This window comes from Rhipicephalus microplus, chromosome X (genome assembly GCF_043290135.1).
Source record: "Rhipicephalus microplus isolate Deutch F79 chromosome X, USDA_Rmic, whole genome shotgun sequence".
In the NCBI taxonomy this organism is placed as follows: Eukaryota; Metazoa; Arthropoda; class Arachnida; order Ixodida; family Ixodidae; genus Rhipicephalus; species Rhipicephalus microplus.
This window is the reverse complement of record NC_134710.1, coordinates 302446768-302463520: the sequence shown is the minus strand read 5'-3', so window position 1 is coordinate 302463520 and position 16753 is coordinate 302446768. Positions and strand designations below refer to the sequence as shown.

At 39.6% G+C, this 16753-nt stretch overlaps 1 protein-coding gene across 5 annotated transcripts in view; it reads left to right on the top strand.

Moving 5' to 3' along the window:
* Positions 1–321: 321 nt before the first annotated feature.
* Positions 322–16753, top strand: part of Cad74A (cadherin 74A) — a 373926-nt gene continuing 357494 nt past the window's right edge. For 3 of the 5 annotated variants that reach the window (XM_075879444.1, XM_075879443.1, XM_075879442.1), the window contains exons 1-15: positions 322–767; positions 1421–1544; positions 1642–1731; positions 1828–2027; positions 2140–2229; positions 2328–2426; positions 2793–2927; positions 3016–3144; positions 3877–3955; positions 6101–6246; positions 6501–6689; positions 9952–10119; positions 10953–11108; positions 11216–11283; positions 14517–14766. In XM_075879444.1, coding sequence (XP_075735559.1) covers positions 1478–1544; positions 1642–1731; positions 1828–2027; positions 2140–2229; positions 2328–2426; positions 2793–2927; positions 3016–3144; positions 3877–3955; positions 6101–6246; positions 6501–6689; positions 9952–10119; positions 10953–11108; positions 11216–11283; positions 14517–14766 — 1866 coding nt within the window. In that variant the 5' untranslated portion in view covers positions 322–767; positions 1421–1477. Of the gene's footprint in view, positions 768–1420; positions 1545–1641; positions 1732–1827; positions 2028–2139; positions 2230–2327; positions 2427–2792; positions 2928–3015; positions 3145–3876; positions 3956–5609; positions 5775–6100; positions 6247–6500; positions 6690–9951; positions 10120–10952; positions 11109–11215; positions 11284–14516; positions 14767–16753 lie in introns of those variants that run through there. The other 2 variants (XR_012887376.1, XM_075879445.1) reach the window with 2 other exon arrangements.

Genomic DNA, 16753 nt, shown 5'->3' with positions numbered 1-16753 from the left:
CACAAATGCACCGACCTCCGCACACCGGCTGCACTTCTGACATTTACCAAGTGGACTACTAGCAGCAAGCGAACGGTTCGTGCGCCCACGGCGTCCGCTACTGTAGCAGCCGTCCGCTGTTGGCCGCTGACGTAATCGTCGCGAGGAAGCCGGCGGCGCCTGAGTGGGGAAGCCGAAGAATTCCAGGCTCAACCGGGGCCCCCGGAACCCTCTCCGCCTTCCCTCTCACCGGTTCATTCCCAGTGTGGGTCAAGACATGGAGGCGGAAAACCGGTTTAGTACGTTGACTGGCGGCGAATGGAAGCCTTGGGAACTGCCGCCTTTCTGCAGAGCGCGGCGCATAGGTTGTTCCGAGCAGCGACGCAGTTTCCGCGTTCACCTTACACTTGGTGGAAGGAAGGGGACCAACAGGTGAGAAGGGCGGAAAAGCAACAGTATACTTCGCCCGTTCGGCGCATCAAGCTGCGTTGAGGACGTCGCCGCCAAGTCCAAGAAGGTGTTTACCGCGCCGCATTCATCGATCGCCGGTGCTTGCAAGTCTCAGCTGCTCGCCGTACGCTTTCTCAACTGGTCACAGTGAAGGGCATGTTTTCAAGAATGGCAGCGCCTTGAGCACGGCCGGATCCCTGTGCGTTATGCTGGTCCTGCTCGTCGGTGGTTGTGCTGGTCAGTGAATGCGTGTGGTTACTTGCATCGCTGCTGCTGGATATTCCATCGTTCTCACTCATCACTGAATTATTCGATGGCGTAAAGAAGTGCCGACTGATGTAAGTGTTCTTAGTGAAAAATGAGCTTGCATTTTATTCTCACCACGTCACTTTCAAATATGCCGCAAAAACTGATGTGCAGTGTTTTTAGCTACGCCTTCATCATATTCGCATTCCGAAAAAAGGCAATGACGCTTTTGTCTTGTCCGAAAAATAATTATATGTTGACCTTTTAACCCGATTGGGACCAAATTCGTGCAGCGGGACTTATTCTGTCGCTGTCAATGAATTTGATCGCGATCAAAAATGCATTGTGTGACAGCCGTACCAGATGCTCTGTGCATGTGTATGTGCTTGCATTTTCTAAGCGTTTGCTTTTGTAGAATTGGACAATCAAATACACATACAAACAACAGGACAAAATAATCCCGGCGCTACGGGTTGCAAGGTTTAAATGACCGGTTTTGCGGAGCGCCGTAAGGAAAGAGAGAGCTAACACGTAAAAATATACGTGCGCCTATGTAACCTTGGCTTCTTTGCCGCAATGATCTGGGCAGCAAGAAATGCGGGTTGCGGAATGCGGCCTAGCTTCTCGTGGTAGTGCGCTTCGCCGCAGCATTTCTTCGAGTGACAATAATAATGTATGAGTATATATGTTCTTACGTCACATATTCCCTACAATACAGAGTGCACATGCAAAAATGTCGTTTCAGATGAGGTGATGGTTCGAATGAAAGGACATAGCAGTTGGACAGCTTTGTAACGACAGCATGACTGAAGAACTGATATTTGTCCCTCATCTGATATGGAGGTGGTTGACCATAATTCTGTTAATAGGTAAGCACACCTTCACTCGAGGAACAGTAAAGAGTAGCTGTAGTTACTACGGTGTACCATTATATGACAATAATTTTGAATGTCAAAACGTTTCCAGGCAAGTGCCAAGGTCAGGCGAATGCCCCCCCAGAATTTCTAGTCGGTGGAAACATGGAAAAGTTTTCATTGCGTGAGGACACTGCAGTCGGTAGGCCCCTTTTAGTGTTATCACTTTAATCACTTGTCAAATCACTTGTCATCAAAATTCCTTCGGACTAAGAATAATGCAGCATTGCTGTTTCAGGTGCATCTGTCTATACGCTGAGGGCCATAGATCCTGAACACACAAAAGTTTCCTACTATATCAGTGGAGGAACCTTTAGTGTAAATAAAGATACAGGGGTTGTGCGGCTTACAAGGCCATTGGACAGAGAAGAGGAAAGTACTGTCGATGTCATTATAAGCATCACTGATGAAAAGATACAAGGCCAGAAGGCCAACACGGTAAGTGCAGCACCAACAGAAGTGGGACTTCAATTTGTAGGTAGTTTTTGTTGGTGAAAAAGTGACACCGATGGCACTTTCATTACTGGCACTATCATTATGGAAATTGCAGGTTTCACTACAAAGAGAGATAAGCGTTCTTGACTTCAATGACAACCCTCCGATATTTGAAAATGGGCCTTATACATTTCATGTTGATGAGGTAAAATACTCAGTCTATCACTTGTTATATTTAAATGCCCAATTAATTTGCTTAATGGGCATACTTACATGGGAGCATACGACTGTTTTTTTTAACAGGATACTCAAGTTGGAACAACAGTTTACCGAAATATAATCGTGACAGATGCTGACTTGGGAATCAATGCTGATGTTGAGGTTTCATGCCAGAAGCAATTGGTAAGCAATGGCACTTCACTGTTTTCCCTTGCTGAATTTTTGTCATATATTTGATACGAAATGTATAAAGTACAGTCCCAGTCAAATGTTCCCAGGCCACACTTCCATAGAAATACATTTCTACAACACCACTGTGATGTGAGCCCTCAGCTTGCTTGTATTAAGTGTTACAAAAAGAAGCGACTCCTTTTTATTTTGCAGTGTCAAGTGGCTGTTGTGCTCATATCTAGGCCTCATCACCCAGGCTTTTGAACATTTAGTTTCGTATTGGTGTCACATCATTAACCAGTTTTCTTTTTATTCATTAAGATGTATTCAACTAAAGCTAATATTTTTTATCATTGTGCACCATCTCTTTATTTCCAGACACCAGTGACGTGTGATCTATTTGGTTTGAATCAAGTTCGTCTTGGGATGGGACGGTTTCTTCAAGAAATAATATTGAAGAAACTCCTCGACTACGAAGACCAGACAACCTACGTTATGAGCCTACTTGCAAATGTCAGTAGTTTCACATAAAAACAATTGATCTAACAGTGATGTTGGAAGTCGTGAAGTTCAGTAAAGTAAGATTTTTTTTCATTTGTAGGACCTCGGCACGGAAAATCGAATGAATTCCACAGCTGATGTTATTATCAAAGTCAATGATGTTCAGGACCAGCCACCAGTGTTTGTGGCTGATTCATACTCTGTAACCGTCGCTGAAAATAGCCCCGAGGTAAAATACATTTCCTAACTTGGTAAAGAAGCTGTATTCTGCGAAAACAACTCTGTTTCAATTACGTAACAGTGGAAAGAACCGGCTGTTAAGTCTTGCTGTCTATGTTAGCAAGGTTATTTACTCACTCGACTCTATATTTGCTACTATCTGGAAAACAGTGAAATCCTTTAGTGTTATGTGCTACTAAGACTTATAGCGTAATAATTGTAACATATAACTGGTGGCAATATATGTAGTTTGTATTCCTTTACAGCAGTTGGTATACGTCATTATCAAAACTTTGCCTGGGCTGGAAAAACTTTCATTCTGTTATGTGAATCTTACAAAGTTCTCAAACACCTCAACAACATATTTAGTAATGTGTAATGATGTTGCTCTATGAATTCACTATCTTAGCTAAACTTGATAATGCCCAAATTTTTTTCATGGTATCTGCATGCAAAAAACACTTTGCAGGAAATTTTGTTTATTTCAGGGAGTAAAAAAAGTTAAATGTAAATAAAACATGGTTCAGCTGGTTCAGTAAACAAAAATCAGCAATAATGACAGCATTTATTGTTTAGCACATTATGTCATGTGTTCACAGTTACAAGAGCCATTATGTCATGTGCTCAGCAATAAATGCTATCATTTAATGATGAACACATGACAAAATGTCTCTTGAAACTGCAGGGAAATAGAGTGCAAGAGAGCTGGACACTCATTAAATCTTGTGCTTTCTCATGGCAGGGCACATCAGTTCTCTTGGCCTCAGCCCATGATGCAGATGCTGGTTTTAGGAGGCTTTTGTCTTTCAAGTTGATTAATGGTATGTTTATCTCTAGTTTTTCTTTTGTGGTAGTCACAATATAATTTTACAAGCTCCGCAAGTTTCAGTGTTTCTTTGGTTTGTTTGTTTCAAATGGAAATTACTTTATATTCCACTTTAAAGACTGATCTTCATGACCTTATTGGTCTTTAAAATGGGAGTTTCTGAAAATTGCAACATGCGGCTTTTAGCTGCTGTTGTGACTATGGTCACCTTCCAACATTATGCAAGCTGTCTTTGCATGCTTTGCATGCATCAGACTGCCAGTGTAGATTAAGCTGGCATGTCTGAAGCATGCAGGGAGTTAGGGTGGTACTTTGAATGGTATGTTGTAATATTATGTAATATTTTTGGTTATATTTGTTTAATGAAGCCATGTATAATGGCTGTTAAGTTATCCAAGAAACTTCAGATTGATTCTTATCACTGTGAAACTAATAATTAATCAGAAAACTTCCTCTTGAAGCATAATGTCAAGTTCGCATTGCTTAAAGGGGACCTGAAACGCTTTTTCAAGTTAAGGCAGTGACCATGTTACCTAGTTTTGATTCGAACCACGCTCCACGTTTATGTAGAACACTTGAATTTTACTGGGGTATAATGTTTAGCAGGTCTTGGTTCTATCAAATGAATAAGCATTTAGCATTATTTTTTGTCAAGCTCATCTGTCTGAGAAGAAAGCCTTATAATAGATGTAAGGCACTATCACTGTCTGTATAGTTGTGATTTGGTAATTCAGTGTGCTCAAGCTTTATTTGGGGGGCTGCTCATGTGTGTGTTTGTGTGCGTGTATTTGTAAATTGCATTTTGCTTTGTACAGAGTTTTTACCGTCTTTGCAATTAAGCTGTCATTGTAGGTTCCAGATCGTAATGCCATTTATTGAGGTCTTTTGCATGGAACCCCTTCCATAATAGACTTGCATAAATGGAGATAAATGCGTGGTGCACTAAGCTGAAGCATCAGACACATTTAATGTTTATGAAAATACATGCAAGGCACCTTATTTTTATTTATCGTTGGAGTGTTGTTGATAATACTGCCTTTTAGGTGAAGCCTAAAAATGTGTTAGGTTCCACTTAAATGGTATATCTGCCCATCCCCCACCCCCAAATTTTTAAATGTAGAACGTGTCAACAGCCACCTCCCCTTTCCTGACCATGCTACTGAAGTAATGACTTTTTAAAGCAATTGAGTTAAAGAGCTCATTTCGCAGAAATTTTCACGTCGGCATCGTTGATTGTGAGTGAAAAATCATCTTATGCGTGACCGAAAAATCGAGAACGATGCAAAAAAAAAATAAATGATACAAAATTCTGGAGCAGACTGGGGACCGAACCAGGGCTTTGGGGCCCAAGGAGGGATCAAACCTGGGTCGTTACATGGCAAGCGAATGTTTTACCGTGCCGCCGCGCCTCAGCCTCTGAAAACAGTGAAAAGATTTTCCTTTGTTTGGAAATGCAGTCAAAGTAGCTTTCATGCTTCATAACCACATGCATCCTGTGTACATACTTCACAATGCAACATGAAACATTGTAGTAATAATGCGTGGTGCCTGCGTTCGTTGCCAACTGGTATCAAAATATGTGATTATCATAATGGCTCTGGTCGAAAGCCAGTACCCCACTATGAAAGGCACACATGCTACTTTGCCTATTCCCTTAAAGCCACGTAGTGGGTGCATAGCAAATTAGAAAAGGTTTCATGCACTAAGTCTTTGGAGGACGCACTAGGAACAGGATGTCGCTATCGCATTCAACTCCTAAAGGCGAAGCTTTTGGGTCCCCTACTTTTTCATATTGATTGTTCTTTGACATGATGGTGAGCAGAAACACACAAAACAAGCATTGGTTATGCATGCTCCTGCTTGAGATCATTTGTGATGGTGTCGTATTATTGCCCACAGCAACTTATTTCCTGTACTGTGCTTGAGAGTTTGAGAATTTTCTGTACTGCTCTTGATACCAAACATAAAAATTTGCTGTGTGTACTTTCATACAATTATAATTGCAAATGACATTTCTTCAAGAAACATTTTTTTCACTTCTTCAATATGTTCTTAAAAGAACTTGTGGTTGGATATTCACATGTATCGCAAGGATTACCAGATGTATATTTTAAGTGCTGCCTTTCTTGGTACCCCCTAGACACCAAGGGATACTTCAGGTTAGGGAAAGTGGATGTTGATGACAATGGTATTCACCATGTTGTAGTGGAGACTTCTGATGTTACAATCGACCGTGAAGATGCCGACATTGAGAAAAGTGGTGGACTCTACAGCTTTAAATTACAGGTAATACTTAATTACTGCTTTAGTATGCTATCTACACTTTGTAAACGAATGCTCTGAGTGGTATATCTATAATTGCTGTTTTAGTATGGTTTGCTTGTTTGGTTCTCATTTTGTTTTGCAATTTGAGAAAAAAACATTGTACACATGCAAAGAGATTAGGACTTCAATAAATTTTGTCGCAAAGACCTAGCAATGTTATATTTCCTTTTAACCTAGCAATGTTATATTTCCTTTTAAAAATGTTTGTTTTGCAGGCAGTCGAGATGGTCGATGGTGTACCAAAGGGTGAAGTGGCTATCTCAGATGTCAACATTGTCATCACAGATACTGATGATCATGTGCCTGAGTTCAACAGCCACAACTTTAGTATCATCATATCTGAGGATACACCAGAGAACTCTGCCATCCCTGGTCTTAACATGGTTGTCAACGATAATGATGTTGTAAGTGCATGTTCTGTTCTTAAATGAGTGCCTGTGAAACTGCTTTGCAGAGCTGTTTCCTTTATTAACCTCAACTGTTAATGTCATGCTAAATACATTATGAAACTGGTAGGTGCACGAAGACGGGAACAAGAAGACAACACACGGAGTGTTCTGTGTGTTGTCTTCTTGTTTCCATCTTCACGCGCTTGCCAGTTTCATAATGTCACTGTACCAACTAGCTTGGGCCCAGCCTCTGAGTCAACATAAATACAGGTTGCATGCAGGGGGGAACAGTTGGTGCATATCCTTTCATTATTTGTTAGAAATGCGACTGCTGCCTTTAGTCCTTTACACTTTATGTTGAGAGAGTGTACTAAAGGATAACTGAAATCAAATGCTAGGGCAGTGTGTTTTTCTTGTTCGTAATAAAATTGCAGAGTGAAATTTTGTGCCTGCAGAAAACATGACAAAAAGTAATATTTATAGCACTTCGTTATCTGCTAAAAATGGATATTGTAGACTCACATATATAGAATGGAGTAGCCTTGAATTTTTTTGCACTGGTGGAACCCAGGCCCTTACGACAACCCCTCTCATGGAGCATATTATATATATATATATATATATATATATTCGTATAGGAAAGAAGACGCACGTACGAAGTTATTTTATTGACGTTTCGGCCGTGGGTCCGGCCTTCATCAGAATACAGTTTATGGCACGAGTGCTGTTTATATACATGTGCATATCAGTAAGATACAAATGTGAAAACCGGCATGAAAGGCGATATATGGGCATATATATATATATATATGCAAGTCACACAATATGAAGAACACCTAATCTACGAGTAAAAAGATATTGCTTCTATGCGCGAGCACGTTGTTTACAAATGAAAGATGAAATGCATAAAAGATAAAGCACATAACATGAAGAGTAGTCCGACCGGTAAAAGCAAGAGAAAAAAAGAAAAAAAAACTATAAAATACTAATAAAAATGACAAAGACGTTACAAAGCTGCTACGTAATCAACGGATACAGACAATGTAGTGCGACTTGCTGAGCAAGGTTGAAAAAAGATGGACAGGGTGATACAGGTTACGCAGATAGGCAACTAAGTTTTCCTACGTTTTCATTCAGACCAGATATCTGGTCTTCATTCAGACCAGATGTCTGGTCTGAATGAAAACGTAGGAAAACAAAGAAGTTAGTTCGTTTCTAACCTTAGTTTCTTTCTAAAAGTTTAGAACTTTGTCCCTGATCAAGCTTTTGATTGCATCATGAATAGCTTGGCAGGTGTTTTAGGGTTATATAACTGCTACATTTTCAAATAATAAGCTGTATTACAGTAATATCACTTTATAAGACACACTGATGTGAGAGACATTTAGGCATAAGTGACACCAGTGTGCCTACATCCAAAAAGTGGTTGATAAGAAACTGCACGGTGGCACCCTGCTTATAAGAGACACCCCATATAAAAGACAAGAACTGCTTCCCTGTGCTTGTCTCTTATAAAGGGGTTAAACTGTATATGCATTTTATCTTTTCATGGCAGTAAGAAAACTATAACAACAATGTCATGATAGGCTTGCATTAATGTTCATGACATGTACACCACCATTGTTCAATATTAGAAGTGCACTGTTTGTATTGGCTTTATATTTGCAAGTTGTTCATCTCCCTGATTGTGTCTGGCTGTTAGAAATATCAGCCAGAAAAAAATGAAACTGTTATGAAAAAAAAATTTAGTTATTTTATTTGCTAGCTTTCATTGACCCTGGAGTCTTTATGACTGTAAATGAAGTAGTACTCAATACCTGAACTGCAGAAGTACAGGTGCTGATACGCATCTTACCCAATGCGTCATGATACAGATAAAAAATATGAAAAGAGTGCCTTAATGCAGTACTAACACAACATACTCAACTTAATGTTTTGTAAGTGTAGTTAATGTCTTTGACTCTGTAACACAAAGAATAATACTGGCGAGCCTGAGAGTGTCATTAGAAATTATCTGTTGTGGCCTTTCCGCAAACCAATTTCAGTTTTTTTTCTCATGAAGAATTTGAAGAAAAAGAACTCTAGTGTTTTCAATGTGGCAAAACCATGCTGTTTTTAAATCATTTGGTAATGCTGGACTCTGGATTAGTTTTGACCACCTGGTGTTCTTTAATATGCACCTAAATTAAACATATGAGCCTTTTATTCACTGAACTCATCAAAATATGACCACAGTGGCTGGAATTCGATCTGCAGCATTAAGCTCAGCCTAGGCTTAGTTGTAATTTTAAAGCTTGGACCAAGTGCCCAATGATTTCCTCCAGCACCCGATTCCACACAACACCCTGCCTCTCTCCTTGCTACTTTTTGAAGTGGTCTTAACACCTGGCTCTCATCTCACATCTTGTGTTCAAACCCTCCCTCTTCCTTTCTGCTAGAGCATGTCTGTAAAGGTCAGCTATATGGCATAAAGGTGTTGTGTTGTCTTGCTCTATTAGGTGGCTGATTGATTGATATGTGGGGTTTAACGTCCCAAAACCACCATATGATTATGAGAGACGCGGTAGTGGAGGACTCCGGGAATTTTGACCACCTGGGGTTCTTTAACGTGCACCCAAATCTAAGCACACGGGCCCATAACATTTCCGCCTCCATCGGAAATGCAGCCGCCGCAGCCGTGATTCGAACCCGCGACCTGCGGGTCAGCAGCCGTGTACCTTAGCCACTAAACCACCACTGCGGGGCTATTAGGTGGCTCTCTCATGCTATAAGGGTGTCTTGATCCCCTGGTTTTCTTTTTGTTTTTTCCACCGACTGTCATCTCGTGCAAGTTTTATGCACTTCACCCATGGCAGACTCGTACAGCTTCAAAACGTTTGCTTGTTTTATAGAGAATCAATTATAATAAATTATTTAAAGTACTCATAGGTTTGCCAGTAACTTTTCATAGAAATTTGAGTTCAAGAACTTTCATTTAATGCATAAAACTGAATATTGGACTTGTCTTCTCATCCTAAGGCAGTATTTAATGCACATATATTTTCCACGCTGTACAAACATTGTGATAAATCACAACAAACACTCATCACAATTGGTGTGGACCAAATTGATAGACATCAATTGGTACAGTGTGCTGTTATTAGTGTACCTACTTTAGGGAAGTATAGTACTCTGCAAGCAATTTTTTGCTTGACATTTAATAGCATGTTGCCAATGAATATGTGATGAACTTTGGAATTGTGAATGTGAAATGTGAAGGCATTCCCTTGTGACACAGGGCGAAAATGCAAGATTTGGCCTGACCTTGCGAAATGTGAACAATTCCGATGGAGTCTTTTCTGTGTACCCACCATCAGCTGTTGGTCGAACTCCTGTGCTCATCAAGGTTGCTGATGCCGACCGGCTTGATTATGAAGATGAAAATGCCCGGATGTTTGTGTTTGAGGTTAGTATGTACTATAATATAGAGTGGGGCTGTTTTAATGCTTGAAAAGCAGGTTGTATACTTTATTAGTTCTACTGATTACTATGACATGTGCCTCAAGTTCAGTGTTAGCTGGCTGAAAAATGAAGGATAAAAATAAGGGTAAGTAGAATAATAGCTTTGCCTCTGAAAAAAGTACTCCTCAGGTTGGCAGTCATGATTCTCATTAAATGTGCTATTGTTACTTATATTTAAATTATGCATGGTGATTGATCATGCAGCTACCAAAATAAAGCAGTTTGTACTCGTAATTGGTGTCTTCTCCACGGACATCCTAGTGCACTGCTGTGCAATTAAAAAATCTGAAAATGGATTTATTTTTACATAGCTTCTAATATTTGTCATATCTTCTTCATGAATTTGGAATAATTTATGTTTGTACTCATCTGTAATGGCCAATTATTTGTGATGTTCATTTGATATAGCATTTGCGCTTCATGGCATTCTGGCATGACAGGCTGTGAGAGAAGAATCACACTTTTGTTTCTTTTTTTCTTTGCTAAGTATGCATAGATCTAAGTATTCAATTTTATGTGCTTAGTGGCATGTTGCTTGTGCATGACAGCACCTGTTGTCCTCAAAAGTAATTGATTGCCCTCATGTTCAGTATCAGTTCACTGTACCTAAATTACATGTTTTGCTCTTACTGATGCACAAATCTCAATTTTCTCAGTACGTTCAAGAATGAATTATTTTATTAGGTTTATTTTGGATTACCAAGCCCTGTTACATGATCAGTTCAAGTGTACTTATGAAGGGGCTGTGCCACCTTTATGTTTTGGTGTGCTTTGCAGGTTGTCGCATCACAGCATGGATTTGAAGTTGCAAGTGCCACCGTTACTGTAGCTCTATCTGATGCCAACGATAATGGTCCCATGTTTGAGAATGAGCAATATCTGATACAGGTACCTGAGAGTGCAAGGAATGGAATGACCATTTTCTCTCTTGAGGTATGAAAGAAAACTGTTAGATCCCAAGTTTCATAAAGTTACCTGTTTGACTTAGCGGGGTAGTGTAAAAGCAGTGTCTGACTGCGATCTCATTTTACTTGTTTTAGGCATATGATGCTGACAGTGGGCCATTTGGCAAGCTTTCGTATTCCATGAAGGGCTATGGATCAGAAAAGTAAGTTTCTTCATTTCTTTTTTGCTTACTCAGATACAGGTGACTTCTGTCGATCTTACCATGACTTTATATTGCGCGATTTCATTGAATGATATGGTGTGAAGAATTAAAAGAAAAAAAATATATATATAATGCTGTCTAAACTTTCAGCTATTTTATTTACCATAGTAGTCAGTTACTATGTGCTGTCTTTGCCTACCAAATAGTTTGATGTACCACAGCACAAGTTTATATTCATGTAATTAAGATCCTCTTCATCACTAGCCACATACAAGAAAATCACTCTACTCGTTGTGATGGTTCGGGGGTTATGGTATTGCGCAGCTGAGCTTGAGGTTGCATTGTCAAAAATTCTGGTTCTGACAGCCACATTGCGGTGGGTGCAATATGTACCACCTTCCTGTTGAGTGTTGACAATGATGAAAACTTCTAATGAGATGCTTCTGTGAGTTGGTCAAAGATCAGTGTGGGCAGTGCCAACCATTAGTGACAGCGAGGCCTCCTGAAGTCACCTGTGAGGTAGCTTCTTTCAGACCCATGCCCATTCTGCACTTTGTGCTGTTATTTCTTTGTTACTAGGCCTCCACTCTAAAAAAAGAGAAAATGCAGGAACTGCTGTATGCAGACTTTTATTGCCCTGTCTGCATTCTTGGCAGAATTCTTCCCTTTTCTTTCTCCGTATAAAGGAAATATTTGGGCTAAATTAATAGAAATTCTAATTAATAGCTGGGCTAATTGATAGTAATTTTGGGCTAATTAATAGTAAGGCATGGGGACACAATCTCCCCAATGCTATTTACCGCGTGCTTACAGGAGGTTTTCAGAAGCCTAGAATGGGAACAGTTAGGGATAAGAGTTAATGGAGAATACCTTAGTAACCTGCACTTCGCCGATGACATTGCATTGCTGAGTAACTCAGGGGACGAATTGCAACTCATGATTACGGAGTTAGACAAGGAGAGCAGAAAGGTGGGTCTTAAAATTAATCTGCAGATAACCGCTGGTCATTAAGGGTAACTAACTGGATTCCCAGAGAAGGGAAGCGGGTTAGGGGGAGACAGAATGTTAGGTGGGCAGATGAGATTAAGAAGTTTGCGGGTATAAATTGGCATCAGCAAGCACAGGACCGTGTTATTTGGTGGAACTTGGGAGAGGCCTTTGTCCTGCAGTGGGCGTAGTCAGGCTGATGATGATGATGAATAGAAATTCATTGTAATTGCACTTGTGTCTATTTATTCCTATCCTTTGTTCTTAAGCGGTGTGCCAATAACTGTACAATAAATTCCTTTCTCCATGTTTACTTCATCAGGTGAACATACTATTAGATTTCCTTGAGTATACCCTGTTCATTCCTGTTGTAGTATGTTTATCCTCTTGCCTTGTTAATATGTATTGTCGCACAAAATAATCTCACGGTCCCCTTGCTTGTTATGTACATTGCTAAGTGTATTTCAAGTGAACATAATTTCTACTATCCTATCGTAAAAATTTTTATTTTTGTGTTGATATAGTAGAAGGCTTGGCACGGGGTTACATTTCCAGGGAACATATAAATTAAGCAACTAATTAACAGGCATCAAGTTAGCAAAGGTCTAGGCACACATAATGTTCCTGAAAAGATACGTGCTCATTTCTTCATGGTTATGAGAATACAGTTTTTTTTTTAGAAGTGAAATCACGTGTTTACGCAGGTATGCTTTAATATGCCTTAATGTTGTGAAACACGATTAATAAGCAAGTGTTTTGCAAGGACTAAATTTTCAACCAGGTAGTATGCGTCTCATGGGGCTCTTTATCAAGCAGCCTTCAGAGTGAGATATCTTTCTTCATCATAAACTCGTCATAGATGAAAAATCAGATAAGTGTAAAATGATACTTTATGCTTTTGTTCGCTATTTTATTTTCTTATGCTAACCATTGGGAGATAATGTTGTTTAAGATCAAGTCCAAATAATAGACTCTAGGCCTTTAATCCAGGCTTTGTTTTTTCGGTTCCAAGAGATGCAAGACAAGATCATGCTTTTTCTGGAATAAGATAAATTGCACTACTCCTTTTGAGCTTCGAAGGTAGGGAGTTGTATTATACATTTAAATTTGTGGCATATTGCATTCTTGTTATAAAATGACCAGTGTCCTCCTCATGTATAGAGAGACAAACTGAGGAGAGGTAAAAAGCACGAGGTTAATCATAAGGAAAAACGTGATACGATACTCTGTGTGGAGAATTGCGAGGGGAAGGTTTAAATGACAAGTTATAGTGATATGGTGTAAATAGAGGTTATATATAGCAGCTGTGAATGTAATCTTTGCCATCAGGCTTTGGCGTGCTTCAACGTATTTCAGCATCTGAGTTTCATTGCCAGGCTGACTACTGCCACTGCAAGCCAAAGGCCTCTCTCTTGTTTCTTTAATTAAATGTGCTTGCAGCAGACATACCATCCTTCCAAGCTTCTTAATCTCATCTGCCTCCTTAACTTTCTGCCTCCCCCGGAACACTTGTCTTTTCTCGGAGTCGGTCCGTTAATCTTAATGACCAGCCCCGCCACAGTAGTCTAGTGGCTAAGGTACTCGGTTGCTGATCCGCAGGTCGCGGGTTCAAATCCCGGCTGCGGCGGCTGCATTTCCGATGGAGGCGGAAATGCTGTAGGCCCGTGTGCTCAGATTTGGGTGCACGTTAAAGAACCCCAGGTGGTCTAAATTTCCGGAGCCCTCCACTACGGCGTCTCTCATAATCATATAGTGGTTTTGGGACGTTAAACCCCACATATCTATCTAATCTTAAGGACCAGGGACTATCTTGCCATCTCACTGCATGCCCTGCCCATCCCCTTTTCTGTTTCACTATTTCGACTATGATGTCCTTGACAAGCGTTTCTATCCTGACCTGCTGTGTTCTTTTCATGTTCCTCAACATTGCAGTTACATTTTCCTTTCTATGGCTCACTCCGTCATCCTCAAATTAAGCCTAACCTTTTTGTGAATGTCCAGGTTTCTAAATTTAGCATTTTCCTTTCTATGGCTCACTTCATCATCCTCAAATTAAATCTAACCTTCTTTTTGTAAATGTACAGGTTTCTAAATTTAGCATACCATTGAACCTCTCAGCAGTAGTTGTTGTGTACTTCAGAATTTTTATGAGATAGAAGGTGCATTGCTGTTTAATCTTAACATGTTTTTTCTATTTCTGTAATAATGCTTCATTTTTGTGTGGCATGTTTTTTTTTTTTGCACAGGTTCATAGTAGAAAAAGATACTGGGCGTATCAGGATTGCCTCTTGCAAAAATGGCTGCCTCGATTATGAGAGTGTTCCCAACTACTCCTTCACTTATGAGGCCCAAGATGGAGGTGGCAAGGTGTCTTCTGTGAACCTGTTTATACAAGTTGTGGATGTAAATGACAATGCCCCCCAGTTCACCAAGGACAGTTATCTTGTAGACTTGGTGGAAGATGCTTCTGAGTTTGCCTCACCTGTCTTTGTTAAGGTATGTGAAAAGGATGCAGAACCATCAGAAAATTTCTAAAGATGTTCACCTCTTTTCTTATGTCTTTTTCAGCCTTCAGTGCTAGTTTACTTGAACAGGTTTACTCCAACTAGCTCAGCAGCTATCTGCACGAGCACACTTTTACTAAATACATTAATTATACTTTGTAGTCATGGAAGCTGTAGGCCGGTCTTTTTTTAACTGGTTATTGTTTACATGCTTCCCAGTGTTTGGCATAGAGCTGTTGCAAAGGGCTCTAGGTCTGTGCTATGATTTTGAAATCATGTTTAATAGAAGCCAAAATCACAAGGAAATCAGTATGGATATCCTTCTGGTTTCCTCAGAAAGTAAGGCTGCCCGGCAATACAGGCAAGCAGATAGAAAATTTATTTCTCCCACAAACCTTTCTCCATCATGCACGCATCTGGAGAACTAATTTGCCATACATCAGTTGCACAATGCTTCTTGAATTTTTTTTTACTTCACTGTATCATTACTAGGGAATACATAGTGAGAATGAGGCATAAAGCAAAATGATTCTGCACTATGTTGTATTGGTAAAGGCATAAGACAGAGGGAAAATGAATAAAAATGCTTTAGCTGTTAAAGCAGCGTCAGTAACTCCAGCCACAGGAGCAAGGAATGTTTCTTTGCCTTCCTCAGGTTGCGATTTGATGTAATAGGTTGTATCTTTTGCCACTTCAGCAAGATTTCTTTGCAACAGCATACTATGCAGCTATACCAGGTTTTTCAAAAAATGTGTACGAAAATTATCAAAATTAAAGGAAATAGAATAGTTACCCAGTGCCTTCAGAATTACTTTTTCTGTTGTGGCCAACATCTTAAGATGATTAAGATGGCTAGAGACATTACTGAAAACATTACTTATATAGATTAAATAAGGAAGAATTAAATCCAATTAGCAAAACTAAAATTAATTTATTGCTAAAACCAAAACCAAAGTGCTGATAATTGCAAGTGTTATACCCTAGCAAATGCACAGACTGATAATAATTGTTTCCGACAATTTTAGTGGTTTTAGTTGTGCATTTGTTAACCTATGTGCACCATGCATGTTATCATGGTGAGCGCACTGTGCACAGCCATAAAGCGAAGTAGATTGATTGTTGATATGACGACGCCTCCTCATTCTGGATGCCTTAGAAGAGTAAAGCAGTGGTGCTCCTCGGCAATTCAGCTCGATTTAACTGGCGCATTTTGTGAATTTCATCAATCCACAAAAATTACCAGTGGTTGCTTTGTAGAAAATTTAAGGCAGCAACAGACTCTTCATAAAAAGGACTTCAATTCCCCATTTTGACACCACTGTTTCTTTTCTCTAAATGAAAATTCATCATTTATTTGTGTAATAAATCCTGTAAATTATGGCTTAAGTCATTTTAGGATGGTGGCCACCACGAAAAAAGTAGTTATAAAGGCAGTGAGCAATAATAGCTGTTCCCTTACTTGTGAAAATTTTTGAACAAATTTCTTGAAACACACTTTATAATGAACCACTTAGGGCCACAAGTGAAGCACTTTGATGCTTTTCAATTATGGAATCTCAGCTATAGCATATTTCTAATATTAATGCTACTTATGTTTTATTAAAGCACAATACAAAAGTAAACCAGCAATAAAAAAATAAAACTAGGAGAAATGTGAAAAAGCTTGTTTTGAAAATTGGTCTCATAGGCGTCAAGAGAAAGAACAGAATTATGTTCTTCAACGTGTAGGCAATAGCCACTTGACTTGCATAGCTTCGCCAGATTCTACTGAGTATGTGCTATATGTATATGGAAGTGATCTGAGACATATTGTTGTGAAGTATTATCACCCTCTTTAATGCATCCTCGTGGCTCAGAGGCACTGGTCCTTTTGCTTGCCTCAGCTACGATGATGTTTGTTTACCATTAGACTGTGTGTTCTTGTGCTGTGTCAATGGGACGGTTTTTGTGAATCAATGCACCTAAATGCTGCCCTGCTT